The following is a 26345-nucleotide window of genomic DNA, read 5'->3' on the forward strand; positions in this document are numbered from 1 at the left end:
TATATATATATTTATATATAAATTTACATATACACACACTTGTATGTATATAAAATATGTGTAATTAACATATATTATAAATATATGTTATTCTTATCCTTTTCTTCCTAAACTATTTGAGGCCAAGTTGCAGTTATGATGCTCCTTTACCCGTAAATACTTCAGTGTGTATTTCCTAAGAATGAGAAAATTTTCCTATATAGCCATCAGTTTTCAAAATCAGGCAGTTAACACTGTTGTCTAATCCACAGTCTATATTCAGATGTCAACTAATAATGTGATTTAATGGCAACTTTTCTTTTTCCATTCCAGGATCCAATCCAGGATCACATGCTCCTTTAGTTGACACATTCTTTTAGTCTCCTTTAATCAGGAGCAGTTCCTCAGTCTTTGTCTTTCATGAAGTCAACATTTTTGTGGAGTATAGGTCAGTTATTTTGTAAAGTGTCACTCAATATGGTTTTGTCTGATGTTTCCTCGTGAGTAGATTCACGAATGTATTGAGGCGGGAGTACTACAGAAGGAATGTCGTGTCCTTCACGGTGCATCCTATCAGGAGGCATATAATGTCTCATTACTGGTGAGGTTAACTGATGACTTGATTAAGGTGACGACTGCCAGGTTTCTTCAGGGTAAAGCTACTGTTTTTCCTTAATTATTAAATATTGTTGGGGGGCGGTATTTAAATACTACGTAACTTTTTCTCATCTAACTTTTATGAATGGTTTTAGCATCCATTGATGCCAGTGTCTCATTTAACGGTGCAGGAAGTGATTTACCCAGACCTAGATGGTCACAGAGAGCCAGGGCCAGGACTCAGGCCTCTGGTCTCCTGGGCTAGCATATTTGCCACACCCCCATTCAGCTGGAGCCCCGGAGTCATGGAGACCAGGCAAAGGCTGGGTTAATCAAGCCCAGGAAATTTAGTGTACTCTCTTAGACAAGAGAGTGGGATTAACTGCCCAGCCTGCCGGGCTCCAGGCCTTTCTTGCCAACTGACTTCCTAGTCAGTAATTCACTTCTTTCAGAGAACGCTCTTTTCCTTTTCAGATCCTCTTGTGGATTCCCTTATAATGTAAAAAAAGCAGGACAGTGAATATGTAAATAATGAAGTGTGTGTCTTATAATTATGGATTAGAGTGAGAAATATTCTGCCACCCAAATCAAACCACTATTAACATTTTATTGTATTTCGTACTGAAAGGCTTTCTACACATACATTTTTAAGTAATGGATTATGCTTTTTTTTCAGTTTTTAAAAAAATTGAGATATAACTTGCATACAGAACAGCATTTAGCTTAATGAATTTTCCCATATTTAGACACTCATGTAACCACTACCCAGATAAATACTTTTTGACTTACTGGTATAACTTGACTAATACATTTTTTAAGCAAAGTAGTATCTGTATTTTATTTAAATCCAGGAAAATCACTTTTTATTTCTCCTGTAGAATCAGCAGGAATCTTCAGTAGCTTATCTTAACACCATTAAGACAGATTTGTTATTATATCTTGTGGACAGAATATTCCTTAACAAGAGGCACATAGGCAAGGGCTATAAGGGAACTTGCTGGGGTGATGGAAACGTTCCATGTCCTAATTGTGTGGTAGTTACATGGGTAAATTTGTCAAAACTCATTGAACTGTACACTTAAAATAGACTCATTTATTATATTTCATTATATTCATTATACTCATTTATTATACTGAGGTAAATTATACCTCAGTAAGAAAAATAATTTTTAAAAAGCACGGTAAGCTCACTGTTCAGTCTCTTTCATTACCGATGTGATAAATTTCACTTTCACACTAACAATACTTTATGACTTATACTGTATGACCTATACAGCCTTTCAAAGTATTTGAAACAAGATAAAGGATATTTGTTGTCTGCTAAGAGAAAAGTAAAATGTTAAATGATTCAGCATTTTAGTGTTAGGAATTTTTCTATATTCAGACTATGATAGAGAATATTTCCAGCACTCTAGAATTATTTCCTTCTACAAAAGGTGATATGTTAGTAGATTAGTGAGAACGAGCTTTCATAAAACAAAGCTAGGTATTTATTTTGAAACAATTTTTCTAAAAAATTAAGACACTATTAAAGCTAATGTCTTCTGCNTGGGCTTTCATAAAACAAAGCTAGGTAAATGTATTTATTTTGAAACAATTTTTCTAAAAAATTAAGACACTATTAAAGCTAATGTCTTCTGCTAATTATGGTATTAATTGGAAGCTATTCATTGTCCTTAAAAGGAGAAATTCATAATTTTATTCATATTCTTTCATAAGTTCAGGTGGGGTTTTTCTCAAATTTCTTCTGCTAAGAGAATCTCTTATTTTTTCTTACTAATTTAAATCGAACAGCTCTTCATCAACACTATCGCAATATATAACTAAAGCAAACAACAGTTTTTATCAACATTGTTAAGATATTGTATGTAACTCTTCCTTCCTAGCTTTTTAATAATTTAGTATGTCAAGACATCAACCTTAAAGCTGAGGTAGTTTGGCCTAGTGAACCGGCTATGTTATTAACTTTTGGTGTATCTAAAGTGTTTTTCTAAGAAAGTTTACCTCCAGTTATCCAATTATGATGGGTATTACCTCAGGTGGAAGATGATAATATTACAGAGATTTCACTTTCAGTGCTGAGCTCAGTAGGACAGCAAGCTTAGTATTTAGGGATACTGAAGACCTTCGACACTCATGTGATAGCTGAAATAGGTCATTTTTAATTTCTTGTGCTTACTTGACATGTACAAGTATATATATAATTAAATAAAAGTTACTTTTCCAGTTATTTTATGTGGCCAGTTTTTTCCCAACCTCTTCTGCTAAATTTTCTTTGGACTCAGAACTCACCATCTGTGTAAGAATAGGGCAGTCATTGATAACTGTTTAGAGGGATTATTTATGACTATGAAAAGGAATCTTAGTGAGAGTCATTTTCTAGGTTTGTTTTTACAGGAGAGGACACCAAGATAATTGGTGTGAATATCACTAGACTCAGGAAAAACTTATATATCCCATAGAGGAGAGATGTGAGTGTAGTTGCTCCGTTTTAGAGGATGACCCCCTGAAGCATTTCCCAGTGGACAAAGCCTGGAAATCAGCTGTGGGGTTGATGAAGTTTCAGTTGTCAGCCATCAGGGCCACAAGCTCAAGAATGCTAATCATAAGACAAGCACTTTTTCCACAGTGGTGAGATGGTTTTCTTGCCCTGAAAAGATGTAAGTCAGTTCTGGTGGACCCTGGACATAGGTTTTGTCTCCTATTGTCTTTACTTTCCTTTTTCCCTTCCTTTCTCTTTTATTGAGGTATAAAATACATACAGCAAAATATACAAGTCTTAAATGTGCAACTTGATGAATCTTTAAGGATGTATATACTCATATAACCACCACTCAAATCAACATTTCCGTCATCTTAGGACTGGAGTTGGCAAACAGTGGTCCATGAGCCAGATCGGGCCCGTTTGGGGGATGAAAGTTTTATTGGAACACAGCCACACTCATTTGTTTACATATTATTGTCTGTGGCTGCTTTCACACCATGACAACAGAATTGAATAGTTGTGACAAACACCATGTGACCCACAAAGGCTAAATATTTACTATCTTGCCCTTTAAAGAAAAAGTTTGCTGACCCCTATCCTAGACAACTCCTTCCTGTCCTATCTCAGCCCATATCTGCCTTCTTCCACTGTTCTGACTCTGTCACCAGTTCTAGAACTTTATAGAAATGGAATTATATAGTATGTTCTCCCTATGTTTGACTTCTTTCATATGGCGTGATGTCAGTGAGATATCAGCAATTCATTCCTTTTTATTTTTGAATAGTATTCCATCTTATGAATGCATCACAATTTATCCAGCTCCCCTGGCAGTTTCTAGTTTCGGGTTACTGTGGTCAAGGCTGCTATGAAAGTTCTTTTACAAGTCTTTGTGTGAACAATATACATTTATTTCTCTGGTATATATCCAGCAGTGGAGCCACTAGGACATAGACAACTAAGTTTTATTAGCTGTGGCCAAACAGTTTCCACAGTGGTTGAACCAGTTTGCATTCCCACCAACCATGTGTGAGGGCTCCTGTTGATCCTGGATGTGGATTTTCACTTCCATCCTATAGATTATGGCACAGTGTATTCAAACCTTCACACCTGTGAGCGAAAAACTTGAACATTCTTTATTAATGTTTTTACCAATTTAGTTGCATATTTTCTAATACATGGATATTTTGGAAATAGGGAGCCCCCATGTTATAGAAGTCATCTAATTATAGTACCAGTTATTTTAAGAGAAACGAAAATTTAATATTGTGATTTTTTAATATCACTACAAATTTATAGTTTCTACAAGCTAAAATTTTGTGGACATATGCATTCATTTAGAACTACTGAGCCATAAGTTATTCATATGTTTAGCTTCAGTAGATATGGCCAGATTTTTCTTAACACTCTTCCTTGCATGATTGGAGTCCCTTGAGGCTGGCTCCTGTGCCCCCTCCCAGGACCCATCAGCTGAAGAAGTGTCCTTGCTTTCTGATACTGTCAAGATTGCTGAGGTACATCTTGTATTCTTTGCTCCATATAGGGACTCAGCCATTTTCCAAGGAGCACCAGTTCTTTTTAGTGAAAATTAGTGGTAGAGATCATAATCTGGGCATGAGCAGGGGACAGTAGACTTTTCCAGTTGGTGTGACATCACCCCAGGTCAATTCAGTGAGAACAGCCACAAAAGACATAATTTTAAAAATGTGTTATCCCATTGATAATTTTAATACAGTTCTAACATTAAACATTCAAGTACATCACAAAGTATTTATTTATACTCTCAAACTATGATTTACCTTTTTTCTTTTATAATTTGTTAAGCCATATAGTTATTTCTTAAATGTCTTGAAGAAAAGTGTTACCAGACCAGATTCTTTGACTCCAAGTGTAATAGAAATTAACACAGAGTCAATCAGTCCCTGCAAGCAAGGCTTTATGAGAGCTTATGCGTGGGCACAAGGGAGACAGCAAAGAAAGGAGGGTCCTTCAGCTGGCTCCCTAACGGGGAGGGTGGAGAGAATCTTAAAGGGGCTTAGGAGGGAAAGGGGTGAGGTCTAAGCATGTGTAGGTGGGGATTTGTTGGCGCTTGTGCACTTGGAGGTCATGCTTCTTCATGCATAGCATGTCTCGTTAGTATGTTAAATCTCCACCTCTGGGCGTGATTTTTAGTATTATAATGAAGGAAAAGGTCAGTGAAAGGTCAGCACTGGAGTCCATCTTGGCACAGGCTGGTTAGGTCTCATTCTCACAGCTGGGTCTTCTCATTTGGGTAAACATCCTGCTCCCGCTTTCCTGCAAGTTACTGCTTGAGAGATAATATGGCTTAGCCTTCCCCTTATCTTTGATTCCTGTGGTTGGGAAACTATTTGTCTCAGCCCTTTGTAGTTAAAATTGAGGGGCCCCAGTCCAGTCCCTATTCTGTCTCAAAACTAACATAGTTGTTTTCATCTGTTGAAAATTATTTTTTAATAACACTTAATCTCCTGGATGGATAACAAGGTTTAGCCTTTTAGTAATTATTTTGACCATAGTTTGAGTATATTTTACTAATGTTATACAGTTATTTTACTTTACTTTGAGTTATTTGTAATATATTCATAACAGTTATGGAAGCCCTTACCCAGTACACACTGTATTTGGGTCCAATTATTTAAGTTTTCAGAGTGTTTGTTTTTTAAAACTTTCAGTTATTCCTTGGTAAGCTTTTATTTCCTAGAAGGTCTGTCTTATGTATCCATGATCTGAGTTGAATGGTACCGTTTTTTCTTCTACCACAGTGACTGAAAGCATGGATTTTTATACAGGATTTACACAAAGAATTTGCAAATTCCAAGACAGGCCAGGTCTCACAGCTCTGTACTCTGTTCTCTCTTTCTCCATTCTCCTACCCCCAACCTCTCCCTTCACAGGTCTCAGCTCTTTTTTCATGAACAGCAGAAAATGATCCAGTACCAGGTAAGTATGACATTAAATAGCTCAATTTCCTTTGTTGGGGAAACTGTCCTAGAAAAAAAGTATGCATTGTAAACATTTGCCCTTTGTCATAGGCTAGATTCTCAAGAAAACAGACTCAGAGATGGAGATTTTTACACAGGAGGTTTACTAGGGAGGCTCTTGGAGCACCTGTAAGGCAGGGAAAGAAGCAGGATTGGGCAAAGGAAGTTGTTGAACAGAGGTCTCAGCTAATCTTATAAAATACTCTGAAGCTGGGGTAGCCTCAGTGCTGTCCTGAATGGAGGCTACGGCGCTTTTGTGTTCTGAAGTCAGTCATTGATTATAGGCTGCCCCGGAGACAGGAGATAACCCTGGGAGGGGCAGCTCCCTTTGGCCAAGGTCAATTCATAAAAATGTTTCAAACCTGCAGCAGCCAGTTCTTCAGGGGGTTTTGGGTAGCCTCCTTTCTACACACAGATACGATGATAAGACATATACATACTGCTGTACCCAACATATTAGTACTTAGAACCACACCATTTTTTAAAAATTAGTTTAATGCTCTACTGTATGCATGAAATATGACTGATTTAACCAGTCCCCATTTTATGGACATTCACGCAGTTACCAGACTTCATATTAAAAGCAATGAAGCAAGAATATTCAGAGTCCAGTACAGAGTCCAACAAGAGTCAGTAGCTGTGATCTTCCTGGTAGCCTAACAAAAAGGCAAATACAGTAAGCCCATGATTTGCATTGTCCATAACATAAGAAGCATATTGTTATCTCCAGGGGAAAACTACCTTTACAAGGTACTTCTTTTTGAGGACATTTCCCTGAGGGGCTTTGTTACGGCTGAGGTAGAGCAGCACTGCTGCTAACAGTGTGGTCCCAGGACATGGGCATCTCCCGGGAGCCTGTTAGAAATATGCATTGGCAGGGGCTGGCCCATGGCTCACTCGGGAGAGTGTGGTGCTGATAACACCAAGGCCACAGGTTCAGATCCTATATAGGGATGGCCGGTTGGCTCACTTGGGAGAGCGTGGTGCTGACAACACCAAGCCAAGGGTTGAGATCCCCTTACCGGTCATCTTTTTAAAAAATTTAAAAAAAAAAAGAAATATACATTGGCAGGCCCCACCCCACACCTGCTGGAATCTGTGTTTAAAAGAAAGGGAAAGCAATTCTAAAGGACACACAAAAAAAAGGGGGACCCAAAAAAAGGGGCGATCCTTATGCACACAAAAGTATGAGAAGTACTGACATAGTGGACAAAGTTCTTAACAATAACTGATAAGCGCAGAAGCAGGTTTTCTACAGTGGTTCCCCAGTGCTTCAAAAAAGGGGGACCCAAAAAAAGGGGCGATCCTTATGCACACAAAAGTATGAGAAGTACTGACATAGTGGACGAAGTTCTTAACAATAACTGATAAGCGCAGAAGCAGGTTTTCTACAGTGGTTCCCCAGTGCTTGCTTTGGAGCAGAGTATTAATTAGCACCAAGGCAAAACTCCCAGTTCTTCAGGTTACCAAAACCATCGGATCCCAGCTCCCTATGATATGATAGTGTTTTCTATTGGTGTCAAAGTCATTGGAAGTTCTAACTCCTCTGTGGTCTGTGATCCACGTATGTAATAGAAGGAAATGCCAGATTTCAGATAGAGGAAAGTGAAAATACAATTGATTTCTTTTGCTAGAATTGGGAGGATTCCTTCAAGTTTACCAAAGTCTTGAATTTGATCTAAGGTATCTTTTTCTCTCTCTTATACCCAGTCACCAAGTCATGCTGATTTTACACTTTGGTGATTATTGCATTTTTCCCCTTTTTATCCCTGTATTTTGTGAAAATGGCCTGGTCTCCTAGCTGCAGGATTGTATCTTTTCCTGGGAAATATTGACCTAGAGCCTGTCACTGTGCCCTGTGATAAAGGCTGCCTGCTGCTTTCTCACTACCACAGTGAGTTTTTCTGGCATCAGAGAGGGTATTTGGTGGGCACTTCCTCTGTGCTGTGGCCTCTGTTTAGGTCTTAGGGTGTCATGTGCCAGCATCCACAATCCCTTCTCTGCTTCTGGTCCTGCCTTCAGGTCCATCTGCTCTGAGAACCTTTTCAGTGCTTCTTTCCTTTGGCTGCTCCCACAGGTGGTAGCCTGGTGACCCTGGCACTTTGCACTAGAGCAATCTACCCCACTAATGCCTGGGGCACAGAGAGTGGGTTCCCTTTTTTTGTGTGTCCTTTATAATTGTTTTCCCTTTCTTAAAGATTTTAAAATACTGATTTACATTATTTTTCTACTTAAAATAAGCACATTTATATGATGTTGTTATGTGCCAGGCACCGTTTAAAGTCTTTACATGTATTAATTAATTTAAACCTCATAATAACAAAGAGACACACACTATTATTATCTCCACTTAACACATGAAGATACTAAGGTACAGAAGGGTTAAGTATCTTTCTCACGGTCACTCAGAGGCTGAGCCAGTATTTGAACTCAGGCAGTCCAGCCCCAATCTGCTGCGTTGCCTCTCATGTATATGGTTACTCTAGTTAGGGAGCAGCCCACAAAACCACTCTTGCTTCTACACCAATTGCAAATTTGAGGGTTCTCAAGACAACCCTGAGGTTTGATAATTCACTAGAAGGACTCATGGAACTCACTGAAATCTATTATATTCACTGTTGCAGTTACAGCAAAAGGATACAGATTAAAATCAGCCAAGCAAAGAGACACATGAAGCAGAGTCCAGGAGAGTCCACACACAGAACTTCCAGTTGTCCTCTCCTAGTTGAGTTCCAGACAGTGTTCAGTTCTCCCAGCAATGATGTGTGACAATACACACAGAGTATTGCCAACAAGGGAAGCTCAGGTAAGCCTTGGTATCTAGAGTTTTTATTGTGGGCAAGGGGAGGGAGGATTGGTCATGTAGACATGGTTGACTGCTCCCGTGGTTGGCTTCAGTCTTCAGCCCCTCCACGAGGTTGGGCTGATGCCTGTGACCCAAAGACCCTGTCATAAATCACATTAGTAGACTATCTGGTATGGCCCAAGATTAACAAAGACACTCTTATCAGGAAGGACATTCCAAGGGCTTAGAGATTACTTCCCAGGAGTTGAGGGCAAAGACCAGACCTCTCTTTTGGCAAGGTTAGAGTCTTCACTACACAGTCACTTAAAGTTATGTTAGGTATCTTCTTAGTACCTGTGGGTCTCCCTCAGCAGCTGTCCTGCTCCTTTCCAGTACTTATGCTGGGACCTCCAGGGCAATGGGCTCTTCAGAGAACTTTTGTTCTCTGTGCCCCAAACCAGAGGCCTGCCTATGGCCAGTATCATATGAGGCTTGCCAAGTGGCCAAGCCTCCTTCCTCCCAGACTATGCTATTCCTCCTCTGGGTCCCCTGCTAAACTCTTCTCCTTCTGGCTTCTTAAATATTACTGTCCCTTGAGGTTCTGGCCTGGGCATCCTGCTCATCCTGTATTTGCAGAGTGACCCCACTAATATGCTGGTGGCTCACACAGCTTTAGCTCCATTCCTGATCTTGCTCCTGACACACAATCCACATGTCCATTCCACTGCCTGCCAAGAGATTCCACCCATGTGTCCGCCTGACATGTCCAATATACCACATCCTCTTTGCTCCTCCTGTTTTCTTCATCTCTAGTATAGCACCACCATCACCCAGTTGCCTTTGAGACCTGGGTGGAGAATGAAGGGAAGAGCCCCTTCCGTCTCCACCTCACGCAACAAGGTAAGGTACAGGTTCTGCTCTTCTTTACAATGTTCTTTCTTTATCTCACTGTTACTGTCCTACCTGTGAACATCATCTCTTACCCAGGTTATTACAGAGTCTCTCCTCTTACTTTCCCTCAGGTCACCCACCATGCTTCTCTTTCCAGTCCATTTATTTTCAAACTCACTATTTGTGAGTTCATAGTTAAACTGCATCTCCTATAGGCAGCACTGCTATTTTTAATCCAGTCTGACAATCTGCCTTTTTGCAGTGTTTAGTCTTACATTAAATTACATTTAGTGTAATTATTGGTATGCTTGGATTTATATCTCCTGTTTTAGTATATGTTTTCTGTTTGTCCCACCTGCTGTTGTTTCTCTATTTATTCGTTTCTCTCCTTTTTTGTGTATTTGTGTGGATTAGTTATTTTTTAGAATTCTGTTTATTTTATTTACTTCAGGTGCATCTTTTTGCATTACGATTTTGGTGGTTACTCTAGAGACACGATCTAGAGTTACCATTACACCACTTCACAGAGAATGCAGAAGCTCACCTCATGCCTCCTAGACTGTGCTTTCTGCACACACTTCTCCCTTGGTCGATTTTTCCATTGTCTTAAAGTCCCTCATCTCATCGCTCATGGGCCTCTGTATACTTTACTCTTGCTACTGAGTAACTTGCTGACTTAAAATCACTCTTTTGCCTCCATGCTTTTGTTCACTCTGCTACCCTGCAAGGAATGACTTCCTGCAGAGGTGACTTAGCTTCACATACCCCTGAGTTCTAAAACCTAACCAGACCCTGAAAAAATTAACGGACCATTCGCTTCTCTGCATGCCGTAGCCTAGATGTCCTGCCATCACAGCTCTTGTGACACTTTCACCCTGATGGCTTTACATGTTGCTCTTCCTGTGCCAGACAATGAGCTCCTTGAGGTTAGGAACCATCCATAACTTTGTCCCCAGGAACCAGCACTGGGCCAGATACACAGTGGGTCTTCAGTCAGTGTTTATAGCTTAAAGTATGAATGACAATGTGTGTGGCTTCCAACAGGATTTTCATTTTTCCTGTCCCGACCCGCAGGATATTCAACGAGGACCCTGGAGGGGGGAGTGGGAATTGGATGGGACAAGAGACACGAGAAATGAAGACAAGACAGTATTCTGATCAAGTATCGTTTATTGATTCTTAGGTTACATCTTATATAGGAAAAAATTTTCATTTTTCCTGTCCCGACCCGCAGGATATTCAACGAGGACCCTGGAGGGGGGAGTGGGAATTGGCTGGGACAAGAGACACGAGAAATGAAGACAAGACAGTATTCTGATCAAGTATCGTTTATTGATTCTTAGGTTACATCTTATATAGGAAAAAGCAGGCATGCTGCAAAGGGTCTGGAATGTAAAGATATGATAATATCTTGAGGAGAGACAAAGACAGGACATTCAAAGTAAAGGTTGCCACCCAGAATGTTTATGGTTAAACAGTTTCTGGAGAAGGATAAAAGGTCACTTGCAAATTAACTTGCATAGCCAGGAGCAATCAGTTTCTGGCATAAGCAGATTTTGAGGCAGTTATCATGTAAAGCACGGCCATCTGAACAGATTGTCACGTAGGCCTGGTCACACAAGAAGGGGTGTGGGGCTTCAGGCCCCCAATATTTTCCCACAAGGCCAGGAATGTAAAAGGCATCCTAGATAGATAAATGATCATGGTAAACTATGACCTATAAACATTATAAAAATCAGTACCATCTAACCCTGCCAACATTTTTTCCACATGATTCAATGTCATTTCAGCTTCAGCAGAGACCTGTGTCATTCAAAGATGTGGTTGTGGGCTTTACCCAAGAGGAGTGGCACCGGCTGAATCCTGTTCAGAGGGCCCTGTACCGTGATGTGATGCTGGAGACCTACAGCAACCTTGTCTCAGTGGGTAAGACCAGCTTCACCATACAATTCGGATTATGCTTGACTGACCACCTTTTGTTTCTCAGTTGCTAAAAGCAACTGACGTACCTACAGCCTCTGAAGTACTTAATTTATTTAATAATTATCTAGCACTTTCTATGTGCTAGACTCTGTTTTAGCCACTTTTAAAATATAATTCATTTAATCCTCATAAAAACCTTATGAGTTAGGTACTATTAGTACCGCTATTTTACACATTTGGAAATTGAGGCACAGAGAGGTGAAGTCACCTGCCCAGAGGCACCCACTCCAGCATACCAGCTGCACAGAATGCATTCCAACCCTTACGCTGTGCTGCATCACTGGGTTTGGTTTGAGTTTCAGTGATCCTGGATTACTAACTCCATTTAGTTCTGGATGAGGTGTGTGTACAGTTCCCTCCCATTAAAGCTGCCTGAAAGGCCCTGAAAACTAAGGAGCTCAGCCCAAGGTCCAGATTATTTCCCTGTTACAGGTTATGAAGGCACCAAACCAGATGTGATACTCAGGCTGGAGCAGGAAGAAGCTCCGTGGATTTGTGAGGTGGCTTGCCCAGGCTGCCACTGTCGGGGTAAGTGTGATAAATCCAGCAAAAGGGGTACTGTGAGAGGTTGGCACCTTTGAAGTTTTGTTCAGACTCCTGCTCTAAAAAGCCTTGACATTTCTCTGAGAGCTTCAGCCTTCCTGATGATCCTTCATCCTCCATGCATCCCACCTCCCATATCTGGTGTTCCTACTGCCTCTACTTTAAATCTCACCTCTGCCCTTAGGTGCTTGGTCTGTCTCCCTTTCTCCAGAATCTTTGGTGTCTCTCTTGAGGTTATTAGTACACCTTCTTTCTCACATCCAGATATTCTTTCTTCTATGATTCTGTCATGTCTGCTGGTCCCTTCCTATTCTCTATTCTAACACTTCCCAGGTAAAATGCATCAGACCTGCCTACCATATTCAGTCTCACTACCCATCATTTCCTTAATCCCTACATTCAAATTTAAGTCATCCCCATAGACAGAAGACTATGGGATCACAGAGGAGGAAGCAGTGAACTCCACATGGGGTGGAAAGGTGACGAGGGATGGCTGGGTGGTGAAGGAGCTGGACTCATCTAAACCCCTTCTAATTAATACTCAGAATAACTGCTCTTCTCCCATCAACTCTGTAAAATATCCCAACCATCTCAACAATACCCATGGTATCCTGAGTGTTGGTGGCCTCCGCAAGAGTTGTGGGCTTAACAAGAGTCAGTGCCATCTGTTCCCAGATCTCTTTATTCCACTTATATTTTGGTGTTGTGATCACATAACTGAATTAAATATTTAAGTCATTTAAACCAAAAAACATTTAAGTCATTTTTCTTGCTTCTCAGCAAAATGATGCCTTTGAAATGACTACCATCCAGCTTTCAGTGGCTGAAGTATTAGCAGCATCATTAGAACTATCAGTTAACACTCAGTGTCTGCTCACTGTGTGCCGTGGTCTGTTCTGAACACTTTACATGTGTTGACTAAATTAACCACTACAACACCTGTCAGGTAGTCAGCTTTTATTTTATTGGAACACAACCACACACCTTTATTTTTATATATTATCTTTGTTTTCATGCTATAATGGGAGAGTTCTGTTATTGTGACAGAAACCATATGGCCCACAAAGCTTAAAGTATTTACTCTCCGGCCATTTAAGAACAAGTTTGCCAACCCCTGCTCTGTATCATCCCATCTTCAAAATTATTTCTGTCTATGCTGTATTAGATATATTGCATTCCAACTCGTGCCACTGTTCTGAATCTTTTCTACTCATACAACACTCTTCCCTGCAATGGTGCTTTTGGTTATGGCTCCATGCTCTATTCAACCTTTAAATTTTGAGGGCATTTCTCAAGTAGTTGTATTCCAGATCATACTAGTATAAAGATTCATAAGGAGTGATTCACTGTACTTTCTCCAGAAAACATCTGGCAAGTTAATGTCCAGAGTAAAAGACAGCAAGACATGCTTTTGACGCAAGGTACATCCCTCAGCAAGAAAACATTGCCCAAGGAAAAAAGCCATGAACACAAGTTTGGGAAAATATCACTTCTGAGCACTGATATTTTTCCTTCAATTCAAAATCCCAGTAACTGGGACTCTGGTGGAAAGAGTTTGAACCCTAATTTAGACTTGACTGGTTTTAAGAGAAACTGTGCAAAAAAGCAAAATGAGTGTTATGGTTATGGGAAATTGTTACAGCATACAAACCATGATAGAAGACCTAATGGAGGAAAACCTTGGGGTTGCAGTCACTGTGAAAAAACTTTCAGCCATAACCCAGCACTTATGTATAAACCAGCGGTACCCAGTTCTCTTGTGTACAAACGGAAGAGGGTTCCACCTACAGAGAAACCCCACATCTGTAGTGAATGTGGGAAAGCCTTCTGCTACAAGTCTGAATTCATTAGGCATCAGAGAAGTCACACTGGGGAGAAGCCTTATGGATGCACTGACTGTGGGAAAGCCTTTTCACATAAGTCAACCCTCATTAAACACCAGAGAATTCACACTGGGGTAAGACCCTTTGAATGTTTTTTTTGTGGGAAAGCCTTCACCCAGAAGTCACACCGCACAGAACATCAGAGAACACATACAGGAGAGAGACCCTTTGTGTGCAGTGAATGTGGGAAGTCATTTGGCGAGAAGTCATACCTCAATGTACATCGAAAAATGCACACAGGAGAAAGACCCTATCGTTGCAGAGAATGTGGAAAATCCTTCAGCCAGAAATCATGCCTCAATAAACACTGGAGAACTCATACAGGAGAAAAACCCTATGGATGCAATGAATGTGGCAAAGCTTTCTACCAGAAGCCAAACCTCAGTAGACACCAGAAAATTCATGCTAGGAAGAATGCCTACAGGAATGAAAATCTAATAATTGTAGAAAAGCCTTGAGCAAGATACCCAGTTTTCATTGTGTATAGGGGAATTCAACCTTAGGAGAAATCTTATCTATTTAATGAATTTGGACAAAGTGTTTGCTCCAATGGTGATGCAAACTTTTTAAAGAAAAGATTATAGAAGATATAAGACATAAACATGGTCACTCTGTCATATGGTTAAAATGTATTAAAAGAATGACAACATAATACGAAATATATGTGAAGAGACTTAAAGGTATACTATGACACTTTGTTCTTCCACAGTGAGCCACATAATAAGCACTTTTTTATTTTGGAGTTATAAATATGAATTTAACAGAAATTGTGAATATCAAACAGTATATAGAATGCCATTCACCAGACTTTTCCACTCTAAATATTACCATTGTCTTTTGATGTTTTAACAATACAAAAAATATTAATATAACAGCAACATAGCCAAATATTTTAAAGAGAACTTACATTTTAAAGAGAACTTATACATATTATTCCAGCTACACTTATTTAATCCACCTTTTTGGAATGAATGTAAATGGCTATAGCAGTTGTCATTGAGCCCTTTTCTGACTAATAAAGCAATGTCTTTTGATAAGCCAGCAAAAAACTTTACTAAAAACATTTATGTTGAAAATGCAAAGCTAAGGATATTGGGTAAACAAACACTGTAAACTTAATTACTCAGCACACTCACTATTTGACAAAAATTCATGTCACCCTCTTATATTGTACACTATTCATATTTTCTTAGTATTGCTTAAAATGTCTTGCAGCAAATTAGAGGAAGAAGCACTCTTTTTATGGATCTTACAATTTAGAAATGTTTCATACAGAGACCAGTGAAAGAGAGTTTCTTTTTTCTTTTCTTTCTTTTTTTTTTTTCAAATTAATTCAGCAATATTAATTTTTCTTCCTTACAAATTTTCTTGTGATTTTCCTGGACACTAGATCTCAAGTTTATTATCATTCCAATATTTGAAAAAAGTCTGCTTCCCTGAGTTGCCGTGTCATCCACATCTTAAGAAAAAGAAAGGCCACTTGGAATCTACATTTTCCAAGATCTGTCTCCCTATAAGATTGCCTAGTTCAGGATAAGAAAGGTGACATAACCACAGATATAGATATGATTAAAAGAATGATAAAAAGATATCTCATACAACTCTAGATCAACATATTTTTAAAACAGAGGAAATGGATGCTTTTCTGGCAAACTGTACATTATGAAAATTGAAATAAGAAGTAGAAAACTTGGTAGAACAATTACTATTGGAGAATTTGGGAAAGTGATTAAAGATCTATAATTGAAAAATGCTCCAGGCCCATACAGTTTCATGATTAGTTCTGTCTATTGACTCTTTTAAAGTATGTTATTTATAATATTTCAATCAATAGACTATACTCCCCAATTTATGAAGTCAGAATAAGTTGAACATGAAAATCAAATAAAGATAGCCACAAAAAGGAAAACTTCAGGACAGTTTTACTCATGAATATAAAACAGAAATCATAAAATAGCAAGTAAAATTGAGCAATATCCCTAGAGAATGACATACAGTGCTGATCAAGTAAGAGTTATCCCAGGAATGCAGACAATTCAGTAATAGGAAATGTATCAATAAAATTAACAGCTTAACGGAGAAGAGTCATGAACTATCAATAGATGCTGACAAGGTACTTAATAGAATTTGCAGAATTTCTATTCTAATAAAATATAAATTAAATTGTAATAGATGGTAACCACTTAATGAGTTTCTTTACCAAACCCATAGCTTATATTATGCTGAAGCCATTTTTTTTTTTAAATCAGGAATTTAATATTGTCTTGGAGGCTCTAGTGAAGGAAATAAAAAAGAAAAATAATTGATATAAACAATGGAAAAGAAAAGGTAAAACGATCCTTTTTTTTGCTGATAATATGATTATATGCCAATAAATGAAAAGATTAATAATTTTTTTTAAGTTGAGATAATTTTCTAAGAAGGCAGGATACAGAAATCAAGAGCTGTCTCTGTACTGATAATAAGCACCTAACAATTTATATGCACTTTTTGGGGGAATTACAATAAATCTCAATATTTCATATGGAAAAATGAATGCCTGAGACCTGAGAATGTAGACAAAAGTATAAAAAAAAATGTCATATCAGATACCAGAATATAACATGAAATCATTCTAATGAAATTAACATAGTATTGGTAAAGGAATGGATAAATACATCAATGGAACAGAATAGAAAATTCAGAAATAAGCCTCTGTGTATATGAGCTTTTTCATTTATGGAAAAGGTGGACTCTCAAACCATAGGGGAAAAGAGTATTTTATTTTAAAAGAATTCTTGCACAATTGGCTTTTAATCTGGAAGAAAGTAAAGTTGGACCAACAGAACAAATCTATCTGAAAATAAATTCCAGGTGGATTTAAGACTTAACTTTTAAAAATAACAAAATTCTTAAAATCAAAGGAAACTATATGTACAATTTAGGAGCTAGAAGAGATTAACTTCACTAACACAGGACACTCAAAAGCCATTAAAAACAAAATATTTGACTACTATAACGTACATCTTTTGAATGGCAAAAGATGCCATCAACAAAGTGAATAGTTATTTGCAGAGCTGATCAGAGAGCAAATACTCTTGAAATCAGCAGGAGAAAAGATAACCCAATAGCAGAACATGGCAAATAATCTGAATAGACAGTTGTGAGAAGAGCAAACCTAAGAGACTGATGGACCTATCAAAAAATGTTTACCATAAGTAGTTGGGAAGGCAGATTAAATTTATAATGAGATAACACTATTCAAGAGTGCTTTTTGCTGTTAGAACAAAGGATGTTCTTATACATTGTTGGTGAAAACATAAATTTTGGAAAGCAATTCAAATTGCTTTTTTGAAAAGCAATCTGTTAGCTCGGTTGGGTAGAGCACGGTGTTATAACACCAAGGTGAAGGGTTTGGATCCCCACACCAGCAGGCTGCCGAAAACAAAAATTAAAAAAAAAAAAAAAGGCTATGTGGTAATATCTATTAAAACTTAAAATATCTGTGCAAGTTTGGAGAATCTTCTGCTTAGAAGTAAAAGCCCAGATACATAAAGGACAGATGAACATGGACATTTATTGTAAAATTGTTCCCAATGGAAAAAAAAACCAAAAACACTAGAATCAGAGTAAATGCCCATCACTAGAGAAGTTGGGGGAAGGAAAGAAGTATAATATATCTATTCCACTGAATGTTTATATAGCCATTAAGGTAGACAAATTAAAGATATGCTAGTGGACTTGAATGGAATTCCACAATGTTTTCTTCAGTGAAAAAAACAAGATAGATATTAAGTGTGTAAAATATCACCCCATTTTTGTAAAACTAACAAAATGTCTGCAGGTATTTGAATGATAAACATGTATTCATATATGTTTATATACAATTTTATATGCATAGAAAAAAGTATAGGAGAGTATGCATTGAGTTGGGGGGAAATGGGTGATGCAGGTAGATTACGGAGGAGTCAGAGGGAGAGGGAAAAGGAAAGCCAAAAAGAAAAATATGTAAGTGACTGAACCAAGTATGATATCTCAAATGTGTGAGTAAGTAAAGAAATTTGGGTGGAGGCAGGGGAAAGCTAGAATTCTACTAATTTGTGGGGATGTTTGTGGTGTATTGTTAAGTGAAAAGGGCAAATTGCATAATAATGTACATGATTCTATTTTTAAAAAAAATTAAAACCCCTATTATGTATATATGCACGCGTGTGTTTATATGAACAAAGAGAAAATTGTGGAAGGATATACAACAAGGTGTTAACATTGGTTACCTTGATGGAGAAGAATATAAGTGGTTGTTTAATTTATATATCTTTGTATTGTTTTACGTAACAACATATATTGATTTTGTAATTTGACAAACATAAAATAAAGGGGGAAAACATTTCAAAATGCATGAAGCTTTAAAATATTTCTATTTTCTGACAATATGGCACCCTGGCCTGGTCTACTGCCTTTCCTTCAGCTCAACCCTGGCAATATCACCAGAGAAAAAGGAAAACATGTATCTAAAAGAGTGAAAAGAAAGACTGAGAAACGCCAAGTTGAGAGAGCTCTTTGGTTTTTATGTATTTGGAAATAATTTTAGACTTACAAAAAAGTTTGTTAGCAAGACAGTTACAAAACAGAGTTCTCATATAGCCTTCACCCTGCTTCCCCTAACATTAACGTAATATAACCACAGTATAATTATCAAAGTAAGAGATTAACATCAACATGATAATCATAATTAAACTATAGCCCGTATTTGAATTTCACAGTTTTCCACAAATATTCTTTGTTTAGTCCAAGGTGCAGTCCAGGATCCCACGTTGTATTACTTGTTATTTCTCCTTAGTCTTCTCTAATCTGTAACAGTTCCTCAGTCTTTTCTCGTCTCCTATGACCCGGACACTTTTGAAGAATCCTCACCACCTATTTTGTGGAATATCCCTCAATTTTGGTTTGATCCAATGTTTTCTCTGATGCTATTGAGGTTATACATTAATGCAGTAATACCACAGAAGTGATATATCCTTCTCAGTACATCATATCAGAGGATACATGATGTCAATATCTTTTTTCCCCATCTTTATTAAGGTTTAATTGACAAAAATTATGTATATTTATGGTGTACAATGTGATGTTTTAATATGTGTAAACATTGTGAAATGATTAAATTAAGCTAATTAATATATCCATCACCTCACATATTTTTCTGTGTTAAGAACATTCAAGATCTAATCTCTTAGCAATTTTCAAGTGTACAGTACATTATGATTAACTAAAGTCACCAAGCTATGCAGTACATCTCTAGAACTTACTCATCCTGTCTAATTGAAACTTTGTACCCCATAAGCAACATCTCCCCATTCCCTCCCTCCCCAGCCCCTAACAATCACCATTCCACTCTCTGTTTCTGTGAGTTCAACTTTTTTAGATTCCACATATAAGTAAGGTTATGCAGTATTTGTCTTTCTGTGCCTGGCTTATTTCACAAAACATAATGTCCTCCAGGTTCATCCATGTTGTCACAGATGACAGGATTTCCTTTTTTTTAAGGCTAAACAGTATTCCATTGTATCTATACATCACATTTTTTTCACCTCTTCATCTGTTGATGGATATTTAAAGTTGATTCCACATCTTGGCTGTTGTGAATAAAGCTGCAGTGAACATGGGAGTGCAGATATCTCTTCGATATACTGATCTTATTTTCTTTGGATATATACCCAGCAGTGGGACCGCTGGATTGTATAGCTCTATTTTTAATTTTTTGAGGAAATTCCATACTGTTTTCCATAATGGCTGTATTAATTTACATTCCCAGAACAGTGTACAAGGATTCCCTTTCCTCCACATCTTAGCCAACACTTATCTTCTGTCTTTTTGATAACAGCCATTCTAACAGGTGCGAGGTGATAGCTCATTGTGGTTTTAATTCACATGTCCCTGGTGATTAATAATGTTGATCATTTTTTCATATACTTGTTGGCCATTTGTATGTCATCTTTAGAGAAATGTCTATTCAGGTCCTTTGCCCTTTTTTAATCAAGGTGTTTTCTTCCTATTATGTCTTACTGGTGGTGTTAACCTTGATCACTTGGTTAAGGTACTCACTACCAGGTTTCTCCACTGTAAACTTACTATTTCTTCCCTTGTAGTTAATAAATATCTTGGGCAAGATACATTACAGAGACAGAGTTTAAAAAAAAAACAACATATATATATGTTGGTCGGACCTAGCACCAGAGATGGTTTGATTCGCTCTGGCAGAGGATTCAGGCATCCCCAGTAATTCTGATGTTCAGCTGAGGGTGGGCCTCAGATCTGGATCACACTCCTAATTATAAGCCCTGTAACAAAGATCCTCTTCACAGAAGAATAGTAATGAGAAACACTGAATTATGAAATTTGTGGACACTGGTCTTTAGCTTTGGTAACCTAGGTATGTTGGTTACCAAGTGCTTCCTAACAAATTATAAACTTAATAGCTTAAAGCAACATACATTTGTTATCTCACTGTGTCTGTGAATCAGGATTCCAGGCATGGCTTAGCTGGATCCTCTTGTTCGGGGTCTTCCAAAGCTGCAGTCAAGGTTTTGGCCAGAGCAGTGGTCTCATCTGATCCTCAACTAGGGAAGGATCTGCTTCCAAGAACACATGGTTGTTGGCAGAATTCAGTTCCTTGTGACCTGTTGGAATGAGGGCCTCAGTTTCTTGCTAGCTGTGGGCCAGAGGCCACTCTCAGTTCCTTGCCATGTGGGCTTCTCCAAAGCACAGCCCACAATGTAGCAGCTTGCTTCAAATGAGTCTGCTACCAATACAGAAGTTACAATCTTATATACCATCATCATGGAAATGACATCTCATCACCTTTATTGTATACTATCAGTCAAAAGCAAGTCACAGGTCCCATCCACACTGAAGGAGAAGGAATTACATACGTATTTAATTTCCCTTTCCAGACTACCAGGCAGCAGAGATCATTTGGGGGCCATCTTAGAGCCTGTTCACCTCATCAGGAAAACACTTATTTGAAATTAGGGAGGACTGAGGAAGGCAATTATGTTGCAACAGAGATCTAAGTAAGCCAAGTATCTACTAACAGCTGGGCACCATAACTGCAAAGATTCTGGATGTGCTTGCTGGGGTTCTCCACTAAACACAAGTAACCACTTATCCACAAGTACATACTTGAGTATGTACTATACTTGAGTGCTTACTATGAACCAGGCACTGTTCTAGGCACTGGGGATACAGTAGCAAACAGCAAGGAAACATTGTTAATTGTCAAGGAGCAAAAAATAAACAGGGCAAGGTGATATGAAATAATAGGAGGGGAGTGAAATTTTAGCTACAGTAGCCAGGAAAGGCCTCAAGAGTGATCTGTACCTAAAGACCTGAAGGACTTGAGGGATCTAATAATGCCTCCCCCAAAAGTATTCCCGGCAGAGGGACCAGCAAAGCAAAGACCCTAAGACAGGTAATGTGCCTGGAATGTTGGAGACCAGCAAGGAAGGTGTATTCTTGCTGAATAACGAATTATCCCAAGATTTAGTGCCTAGAGCAATCAACATCACCTCACATGCTGTCTGTATGTCAGGAATTCGGGAACTGCCGTAGGAGCCGGACTCCCCGCTGCCTGCGACTTCTTCCCCTCATTCCGCCTTTCCGAGTCTTCGTCCACGCAGTCCCTCTTTCCAGATTGCAGCACACCTCAGCCTCAATGCCATACGCAGTTATCAAAAGGAACCCCTGCTTCCTGCCCTGGCCTCTCTAGTTTCCCCCACCCGGAAGCCGAATCTAACCTGTCCAGCACCTCCAAACTAGTAGCGCCGATGTGCCCCAACACCCACCAAAAAGAACCGGTTGCAGAGCGCCACTGTCTTTCTTGAGTGGCACCATGATGGTCGAGAGGAGATGCGGGCAGCTGTTTGCTGCAGAAGTGTCGACGCTCGAGCTGGGATCCCCACAGAAAGGACGACAGCAGGTCAGTATTGTGTATCCTACCCAAAACAGCCAAAAACTCTGGGCCAGAAAAAGACAGTTTGGAGCATTGTAGGAACCATCTTTGAAAATGGCCCCCAGAGAGAAACAGCTGTGTCCTGAGCAGCTGCCTCCCCTCACCAAGTAGACCCTCCTACTCAGTATCCTGTACCTTAGAGGGGCACCTTCCGCAGGTAGGGACACACTACTGGAAAGTCACAGCTGAGCGTGCACAGCAGCCTTGGGTGCTGGAGCAGGGGCCCGTGCGACTGTAGGAGATGTCCTTTGAGGAAACCGTGGCAATGCATGAGCTTGCGGAGGGATGGGACTCAGCGGTTGGATGTGAGTGACTGAAAACGGGAAGCAGGTGGCAGGAGTCTGGGGTTTATGAACTGGGAGAGGGAATCGGTCTCTGCGATGCAGTGATAAAAGAGGTTAAAGAGTGATTGGACGCAGATATGTGGTTTTCATTGACTCAGGAGTCCAGGGAAGGCTGTGATTGGTATGGTTGTCCTAGTGGGTCAGGTTTCTGGGATCTTGGAATTTGGGAGACTGGTAGTCTCTGGGAGATGGTATGAGGGCGGGAGTGAGAGGATTGTAATGGAAGCCTAAGGTGTCAGTGATAAGAGGCCAAAGGGTTGGTGATTAGGTGACATTTTTTATTGTGGTAAAATACATATGTGTGTGTGTGTGTGTATACACGTAAAGCTCACCATTTTAAGCCACTTTAAAGGGTACAATTCAGTGCCATTTAGTACATTCACAATGTCATGCAACCATCATTTCAATCAAGTTCCAGAAAAATTTATCACCCCAAAAAGAGACCCTCTATACGTTAAACAGTCACTTTCCATTTTCCCATCCCCTCCTCCAGCTCCTGGCACCCACTAATCTGTTCTCTGTCTCTATAGATTTGCCTATTCTGGATATTTCATATAAATGGAATCATGCGTTATATGGCTTCTTAGCATGTTTTCAAAGTTCACCCATGTTGTAGTGTGTCTCCTTTTAATGGTTGAATAATATTCCATTGTATGGATAATACCACATTTTGTTATCCACTCATCAGCTGATGGACATTTGAGTTGTTTCCACTTTTATCTATTGTGAATATAGCTGCTATGAACATTCTTGCACAAGTTTATGTTTGACCACCTGTTTTTGGTTCTTATACACCTAGAAGTGGAATTGCTATATCATATGGTAATTCTGTGTTAACTTATTGAGGAATGATCATACCTGTTTTCCACAGTGGCTATACTATTTTATATTCCAACCAGCAATGCGCAAGAGCTCCAATTTCTTCACATCCTTCCCAACGTTTTTTTTAATTCTTTCTTTCTTTCTTTCTTCTTTCTTTCTTTCTTTCTTTCTTTCTTTCTTTCTTTCTTTCTTTCTTTCTTTCTTTCTTTCTTTCTTTCCTTCCTTCCTTCCTTCCTTCCTTCCTTCCTTCCTTCCTTCCTTCCTTTTCTTTTCTTTTCTTTTCTCTTTTCTTTCTTTCTTTTTATTGTAGCCATCCTAGTGGGTGTGAAGTGATATCTCATTGAGGTTTTCCTAGTGACTAATGAGTTGAGCATCTTTTCATGTGCTTTTTCCCATTTATATATTTTCTCTGTAAAAATGTCTACTCAAGTCCTTTACCCAGTTTTTAAGGTGTTTTTTTTTCTTTTTTTTTGTCTTTTGTTGTTGAGTTCTAAGTGTTCTTCATACAGTCATATACCTCGTAGAAATTGCAGGTTCAGTTCCAGACCACCACAATAAAATGAAAATCACTGTAAAGTGAGTCACAAAAATTTTTTGGTTTCCCAGTGCATATAAAAGTTATGTTTACACTATACTGTAGTCTATTAAGTATGCCATAGCATTATGTAAACAAAAAAAGAATATGCATACATTAATTTAAAATACTTTATTGGTAAAAAAAAAAATGCTAATGATTACCTGAACCTTCAGCAAGTTGTAATCTTTTTGCTGGTGGAGGGTCTTGCCTCAATGTTGATGGCTGCTGACTGATCAAGGTGGAGATTGATGAAAGTTGGGGTGGTTGTGGCAATTTCTTAAAATAAGACAACAGTGAAGTTTGCTGCATCTTCCTTTCAAAAAAGATTGCTCTGGGCCGGCCCGTGGCTCACTCGGGAGAGTGCGGTGCTGATAACACCAAGGCCCAGGGTTCGGATCCCATATAGGGATGGCCGGTTCGCTCACTGGGTGAGCGTGGTGCTGACAACACCAAGTCAAGGGTTAAGATCCCCTTACCGGTCATCTTTAAAAAAAAAAAAAAAAAAAAAAGACAAAAAAGATTGCTCTGTAGCATGCGATGCTGTTTGATAGCATTTTACCCACAGTAGAACTTCTTTCAGAATGGAGTCAGTCCTCCCAGACCTTGCTGCTGCTTTGTCAATTAAGTTTATGTAATATTCTAAATCCTTTTTTGTCATTTCAACAATGTTCACAGCATCTTCACCAAGAATAGTTTCCATATCTAGAAACCACTTTCTTTGCTCATCGATAAGAAGCAACTCCACATCCGTTTAAGTTTTACCGTGAGATTTCAGCAATTCAGTCACATCTTCAGGCTCCACTTCTAATCTATTTCTCTTGTTATTTCCATCACATGTGCAGTTACTTCCTCCACTGAAGTTTTGAACCCCCCAAAAGTCATCCATGAGGACTGGAATCAACTTCTTCCAAACTCCTGTTAATGTTGCTATTTTGACCTCCACCCATGAAACACAAATGTTTTTAATGGTATCTAGAATGGTGAAAACTTTTGTCTTAGTCCATTTTGTGTTGCTATAACAGAAATACCTGAGACTGGGTAGTTTATAAAGAACAGAGGTTTATTTGGCTTATGATTCTGGGACAGCTGCATCTGTCAAGGGCCTCAGGCTGCTTCTATTCACGGCAGAAAGTGGCAGGTAGCCAGCGGGTACAAGCAGATCACATGGTGAGAAAGAGAGAGAGAGAGAGAGAGAGGTGCCAGGTCTTTTAAACAGCCAGCTCTCACGGGAACTAATAGAGTGAGAACTCACTCATTAACCCCCCTCCCCCAGGGAGAGGATTAATCCATTCATGAGCGATCTGCCCCCATGACCCAAACTGCCACATTGGAGATCATATTTCCATGAGTTCTGGGAGGACAGTACATCCAAACTCCATCAACTTTCCAGAAGGTTTTCAATTTACTTTGACCACATCCATCAGAAGAACCATTATCTATGGCAGCCATAACCTTATCAAGTGTATTTCTTAAATAATAAGACTTGAAATTCAGAATTACTCCTTGATCCATGGGGTGAAGAATGGATGTTGTGTTAGCAGACATGAAAACAACCTTAATCTCCTTGTACATCTCCATCAGAGCTCTTAGGTGACCAGGTACATTACCAATGAGCAGTAATATTTTGAAAGGAGTGTTGTTTTCCTGAGCAGTAGTCTCAACAGTCTCAACAGTCAACTTGAAATATTCAGTAAACCATGCTGTAAGCAGATGTGCTGTCCTCTAGGCTTTGTTGTTCCATTTACAGAGCACTGGCAGAGTAGATTTAGCATAATTCTTAAGGACCCTAGGATTTGGGGTGGTAAATGAGCATTGGCTTCAGCTTAAAGTCACCAGCTGCATTAGCCCCTAACAAGAGAGTCAGCCTGTTCTTTGAAGCTTTGAAGCCAGGCATTGACTTCTCTCTAGCCTGGAATATTGCTAAGCACACAGTATGTACATTATATCTCAATAAAGTTGATTTCTTTCAAAGGACCATGTTTTTGTTATAATTTTTTAACTGATAAGATACTCACCAAGTCAATTTGAGCAGGCCACTTATCCCTTCTGGGCATAAGATCCCCCCATCAGGAGGTGGTAAAGCTTGCGCATCCTGCCTCCTTGCAGAGGTATTTGAAGGCAGCAATTAAACACAAAAAGCCACACCAAGTGAACATTATTTTAATTGGAATTTCTGGGTTGAGAGAGCTGGTGGTTTATATCTGGTTAGTGAGTCCATCCTGAAGGCCAGGGAGGGAGGGGAGGAGTGAGTGAATTTGAGGGAGAGGAGTAGGTAAGGGAGGAAAATGGAAAAAACTGGGGAGGGAGAATGAGAGATAGAAACTCAAGCTATCAATCCCATGCTCATAGCAATAGAGGGGGCTTCACAGTTGTTAAGAATTCTTATATGAAGCGGCAAATATGTAGGATGATCAAATCTAGAGATATGATGTACAACACAAGGACTATGGTTAATAAAATTGTACTCTGTTAG

General features: G+C 39.1%; 1 protein-coding gene across 2 annotated transcripts in view; it reads left to right on the forward strand.

Moving 5' to 3' along the window:
- Nucleotides 1-18520, forward strand: part of ZNF793 (zinc finger protein 793) — a 29910-nt gene extending 11390 nt beyond the window's left edge. For both annotated transcript variants that reach the window (XM_008591617.1, XM_008591616.1), the window contains 5 exons: nucleotides 5971-6016; nucleotides 8682-8863; nucleotides 11524-11659; nucleotides 12149-12244; nucleotides 13621-18520. In XM_008591617.1, coding sequence (XP_008589839.1) covers nucleotides 8816-8863; nucleotides 11524-11659; nucleotides 12149-12244; nucleotides 13621-14600 — 1260 coding nt within the window. In that variant the 5' untranslated portion in view covers nucleotides 5971-6016; nucleotides 8682-8815 and the 3' untranslated portion in view covers nucleotides 14601-18520. The remainder of the gene's footprint in view (nucleotides 1-5970; nucleotides 6017-8681; nucleotides 8864-11523; nucleotides 11660-12148; nucleotides 12245-13620) is intronic.
- The last annotated feature ends 7825 nt before the right edge of the window (nucleotides 18521-26345 follow it).

This window comes from Galeopterus variegatus, unplaced genomic scaffold, assembly GCF_000696425.1.
Source record: "Galeopterus variegatus unplaced genomic scaffold, G_variegatus-3.0.2 Scaffold7083, whole genome shotgun sequence".
NCBI classification, from domain to species: Eukaryota; Metazoa; Chordata; class Mammalia; order Dermoptera; family Cynocephalidae; genus Galeopterus; species Galeopterus variegatus.